The sequence below is a fragment of the Malurus melanocephalus genome, unplaced genomic scaffold (assembly GCF_030028575.1).
Source record: "Malurus melanocephalus ecotype Western Australia unplaced genomic scaffold, MMel_1.1 scaffold_242, whole genome shotgun sequence".
Lineage (NCBI taxonomy): Eukaryota > Metazoa > Chordata > Aves > Passeriformes > Maluridae > Malurus > Malurus melanocephalus.
In genome coordinates this window covers 444938-450289 of record NW_026623474.1, presented here as the reverse complement: position 1 = coordinate 450289, position 5352 = coordinate 444938, and the positions used below count along the sequence as shown (strand labels likewise).

At 37.9% G+C, this 5352-nt stretch overlaps 1 protein-coding gene across 1 annotated transcript in view; it reads left to right on the top strand.

Moving 5' to 3' along the window:
• EPHA3 (EPH receptor A3) overlaps positions 1 to 5352 on the top strand; it is a 61524-nt gene that overhangs the window by 41130 nt on the left and 15042 nt on the right. The window contains exon 11 of the mRNA XM_057375183.1: positions 375 to 584. Within this exon, the coding sequence (XP_057231166.1) occupies positions 375 to 584 (210 nt within the window). The remainder of the gene's footprint in view (positions 1 to 374; positions 585 to 5352) is intronic.

Below are 5352 nucleotides of genomic sequence, written 5' to 3'. Positions count from 1 at the left end.
GAAGGCTTGGATTTTCACTGAAAAATCCAATGGCCTTGCAGGGAAGTTGGACATCTGTTTCTCTCATRTTCTGATACTCCAGTCTCAGGAGCACAACCAACTTAGATTTATGTGCTGCTTTCACACGTGTCCCATCTCAGAAATTAAAACTCTGATGACAGCAAGAAAGGGAAAAATGAATTTTTATCTGAATTGCAAATCTGTCCCCTTCCCTCAGCTGATTGGGAGATCAACATGGTTCCACCTGCAGCATTTAAATCACAGTGCCTGATTCACGAGCTCTTCATTTGAGGAGCTTCCAGGGTGTTTATCAAAAAATCTGTGCAAGGAGGAACCTGAGCAATCCCTGAAATGACATTTGCAATGTTTTYCAGAAACATGATGCCCAGTTCACAGTCATCCAGCTGGTGGGCATGCTCCGGGGGATCGCGTCTGGCATGAAATACCTGTCGGATATGGGTTATGTCCATCGGGACTTAGCTGCTCGTAACATTCTSATCAAYAGCAACCTGGTGTGCAAAGTCTCTGATTTTGGGCTCTCTCGTGTGCTGGAGGAYGACCCAGAAGCTGCTTACACCACAAGGGTGAGTTCCTGTGTTCCTTTACCCTTTTGAAACTCTCGTTGGTTGTGACAAAGGCTGAAATCTGGTGATGGAGTCCCTGAAGCTGTGTTGCAGARAGGCCAGAGATGCTCACAAAAAACAGAAGCTCATCACAGTTATTTTTAAATTCATATCTCAAAGAAGATAGAAGGGAAAAAGAATGGTTGGTGTGGGTAGATTACTTTTCTTAAACCATGCAAAAGTCTTGGCTCAGTTTCTTTCTTCTGGATATGTAAGAGTATCACAATTAAGGCCTGAGTTAGTTTGGCACAATATGTGCTTTGAGCAGTTTTAGTTGCACTGCTGATTTAGCTCCCACACAGTAGAAAAAAAAATCCTACCCATCATATTTTTATGTGTCTTCTAGAATGAAGGGACACGTCTGATTGGAGCATACTGATACAACTGTTCTTCAAGGGTGTGTCATTTATACCTGCTCTTGTACCTCTAACACAGTAAAAACTTGAATAAAGCAAAAAAAAAAAAAGCTCATCTGATTGTCACCTGAGTAACACTTCCATTTTTTCGTGGAAGCCTTTAGCTCTATGATAATATGTGTATTAAACTTGGATACCGGGTTGATCATTTCAATGCTATTCCAAAGTGGATTTTGTCAACTTAGACAAAGGGATGTGAATATCCAGTATCTCAGTCAAGTGTAATTTGCATTGCTCATCATAATCATTTCATCTTCACTTTTCAAACCARATTAGACTATATCAGCACTATCTCCATGTGGTTTTCTAGGGCTTCCTTTGTTCCTGAACACTGACAAGAACAATCAATAATTCCAGTGCTTTACATGCTGCCTTCTTCATGACTGAAATAAAATAACATTGAGAAATGAGTAAAGAAATCCTGGCTGTTTTCTTACACATTATATACACATACATTTACAGATACTTATTTATCAATCATACCTTCATAGTTTGCCAGGCATAAAGACTATTCTTTACATGACCTTTCAGTGTTTTCTTTGCCCTCTGATAAACTTTGCCATGTAGTTAAAAATACTCAGTGTATACCACTTTAGAAAACTGTCTGTGCAGATCTGCCATGGTTAATATTAAGAGGCACTAGTAGGAGAAAGCAGTTTTCATTCTCAGTRTAGTGACAGCATTATAAACTAAATRTTCCTGGAATGCAAGGGTCCCTCAATAGCAAATGGTCTGTGGTCCAGCCAGGGGTGTATTGCTGTGTCAGATATTTGTTTGCTCTCTTCTTAAAATGCAGCTGAAAATGAACCATTGGATGAATCTGTCACATCAGGGACACATCTGTGGGTGGCTTGAGCAAATCAGGGTGCACAGGGTGTCAGTGCAGTTTTCAGCCAGGGTTACATGTGAATTTCCTCCTCCTTTCYTCCTGCCACCTACTTTCTCAGTCTACCTGCCTATTTGCAATTAGATAGTGAARTCAGATGGAAAGAAACTGTTTTGTGAAGTGCAATCATCTGTGTTCAGTAAACTCCATCTGGCATTTATGGTGTGTGTGCAAACTGCTGCAGGAAGATGCTCAGATAATTAAAGCCTTCAAATACAACTTAGGACAAATCTAATTTTTTTCCAAAGTTGTTCCTCCAACATATAYCTCTGCCACATGTGGGCTCTGAGAAGAGAACAAGACCATTCAATATTCATCTTTTTTGCTCAGTTTCCTTTGAAGTGAATCATATGTAGCTGTCAAGGGAGTGTTTCCAGGTGGGATGTTTGATCCCCAGCTGAAAAAACCCAAGGACCACAGATGTGAAACTCCAGACCACAAAGCTTCACTCCACTGGCCAAGAGCTGAGCAGTTCATGCTCCAGCTTCTTTGTCATATCGCAAAATCCAGGGCCATCTCCTAAGCTCAGCACATTTTAGCAAACACTAATTATAGGACAAAGCCAAGACAAAGACAGTGCCACTTTTAAAAAATAATGGTATTGTCCTGAAATATTTCATGCCTAATTATTACATTGTCCCAAACTGTTTCATGTCTCTAAAACTAAAGGATGACAATTCTTTTTTAAGATACTAAAAAAGACCAAAAAAATATAAATTACATCTCAAATTTCAAGCATTACAGAGTGTATGTTATATTGATGTCCTCCTGTCCTCCATCTCTTCTTGCTCCCAGCTGTCCATTTACTATCTGTGGTACTAGGGAAATTTATAGACTTTGCTTCAAAGATGGATGTTTTATCTATTTAGGCTCATTTTCTACCCCTATTTTCCACCTGTAAATGTCAAAGCCTGAGAATGATTCCACTGCTTTAATTCACAATTGCAAGTCAGGATTGATCTACCCCCAAGAAGCCCAGCCAGGCTTTCAATGCTCACCAGTGCCGGGGTGAAATTTTATGTTGTGCTKTTCTCAGAAGCCGTGTCTGAAGCTTTGCATAAAGGCTATGAACATGTATCCTTTTATAGATCAATAATTTAAGTATCTCTTTATATATCAATGCATAATCTGTGATATTCATGCTGTTGTGCAAGAAGCCTGGAGGACAATGCCAAGATCACAAGTACACGTGTGAAATCCAGAGTATCAGGAGTTGTGAGGAACTTTCTCACCTGACAGGGTCATTTTTTTACCTCCTGAATTATTGTCACTGCCTCAACATCACAAAAGGCATTTGGCAGCCTGGGGTCTGGCTGCTTACAGAAACAGAAGCCAGCATGGGAATCAGGCTGACAGACTGTTTGGATTTTTTTTTTCAGTCTTTGTGCCTGAGGGGATGTGCTGTAATTATCTACATTCTCCATATCTATTCACTTTTAATTGAAACACCGAGATKGTATTAAAATTGTCATTGTCAAATGGATCTGTTTTATCCTTATTATTTTTTAGATGTCTGTATGACAAGTGGGTGGACTAATGACACAGTTTGAAGCAGATATAAATTTAAAACATCACAGTTGTGAAGGGACTGTAATTATGTCTCTAAAAGACAATATTTGGGTRATCAGTAAATGAACTTTGGCTATTTAAGCACATAACATCACCATGTTCATGGCATTTTAATGTAAATGCAGCCCATGCTGGACAAAAATCCCTTCTATTTTCCCTATATATAATGCAATATATATACATATATACAATGCAATCTGAGTGTACTGAAGGGTGTGGTAAAAAAGGAACAAAACCCCATAAATTATCTTGCCTGATAAGCACAAGGGAGAGAAACAATGCTCTGTTATCACTGACCACTGAAGAAGGAGATAATTTCAATATAAAATATTCATTAGTAAGGGACTGACAAGCAGCATCAGCTAATTTTCAGGTGTGTAAGAAGTTAAGTCAGGCTCACCTCACATGAAACCGTCTTGTTCTGTACCATTAAGACATATCCTGAACTCTCCTAAGGTTTGGTATAATGAATTAATGTCAGGCTTTTATCTTCAGGTTTTTCTGCAAAGTTCTTCTAGTAATTCAGTTAGAATCMATTTTTCTCGATCCTCTCCTCCCCAGACCTGTGGCTTAGGTGCCCTGTAACAGATTATAAATCAGAATATTGGAATGGGTTCTGAAGTCCTGGAAACAGCTGCTTTGTGCTGGAGTGCCAGACGTRCCACAAATAAATTGAGGTTTTAATTGACTTCAGATGAATTATGCTGGAGAGTCAGATACTGCAGGAATTGCAGCTCCATCAACAGAAGATAAAATTTTTAGTTACTGCTGGCTCACTGATTTCAGACTTTGAGAGAGGTTCTCTGACTTAGACTGCCTGGGATTTWGAGCTGCAGTAACAAACTCCTACAATTTCTATCACTAAAGCTGTCTTTCTGCTCAAATTCAGGCAGATTGGCTTMATGATGAGAAAGGCCTTAAAGGGAGACTATGACAAAAATATATAAAAACTGTATTTRTCTTCAAAAATATTCAGTAAATATATTGTAAGTATTGGCAGGTAACACTGCAGCAATTTTAAATATTAGGACACTGAGGGAAGGGGAATAAAAAATAAGAGATGAGCAAAGAAACACATATGGGACCTTGGTTTTCCCAGCTTCTGCTCTATGGTCCAGRAGAAAGTCTTTGGTTTTATTTCTGTGAAGGTTGAGAATATCCTCATTCCTGGCAAAGCAGAAAAATTGAAAGGTTGTGTGTGTTCAAATGGGATGAGCATTTCTCAAAAATAGTAGAGAGAAATGAAAAGGCAATTTCTAATGCTGAATGATCATGTGTTTTTACTTTCAGAATAGATGATATGAATTGCAGTGTTAGAATTTTCAAAAGTAGTAGCAGTAGAAAACCATGCATTTAGTTTGATAAAATGCTTTAGGTTCCCTTATATATTGATATTCAGACATCTGTTAAAATGTGAACGTTGCATCATCCTTTTGGGGAATTTTTTAATGTGCTAAAATGCTGATTTGTCTAAAAAATATTTGCCAGAACTTTTTTGGTTGTTCTTATTCTTAAACTACTCAAAAAACAGTCAGCAAAATCCCTTTCAAAAAAATAAATGTAAGAAATTTTTATGAGAAATTGGCCTGCAGAATAGCAAAATTATGCTTGTTTCTATTCAGTGGCAGTTGATTTCTTTTCTTAACTACATTTTCATTAATATTTTTGTATTGTTTATGGCAATGCTACATTTCTTCAGGTTTGTATAGGATTACAGCTGATACTTAACAAAGAAAGTTTGAGAGCCACTGACTCACATTCCTTGTAAYGTGATATACCTTTCTTTTTCAGTACAGAAAAGCCAGAATTTGTTTCATTGAGTTTCTAATCTTTCTGCAATAAACCAGTCCCAAAATTC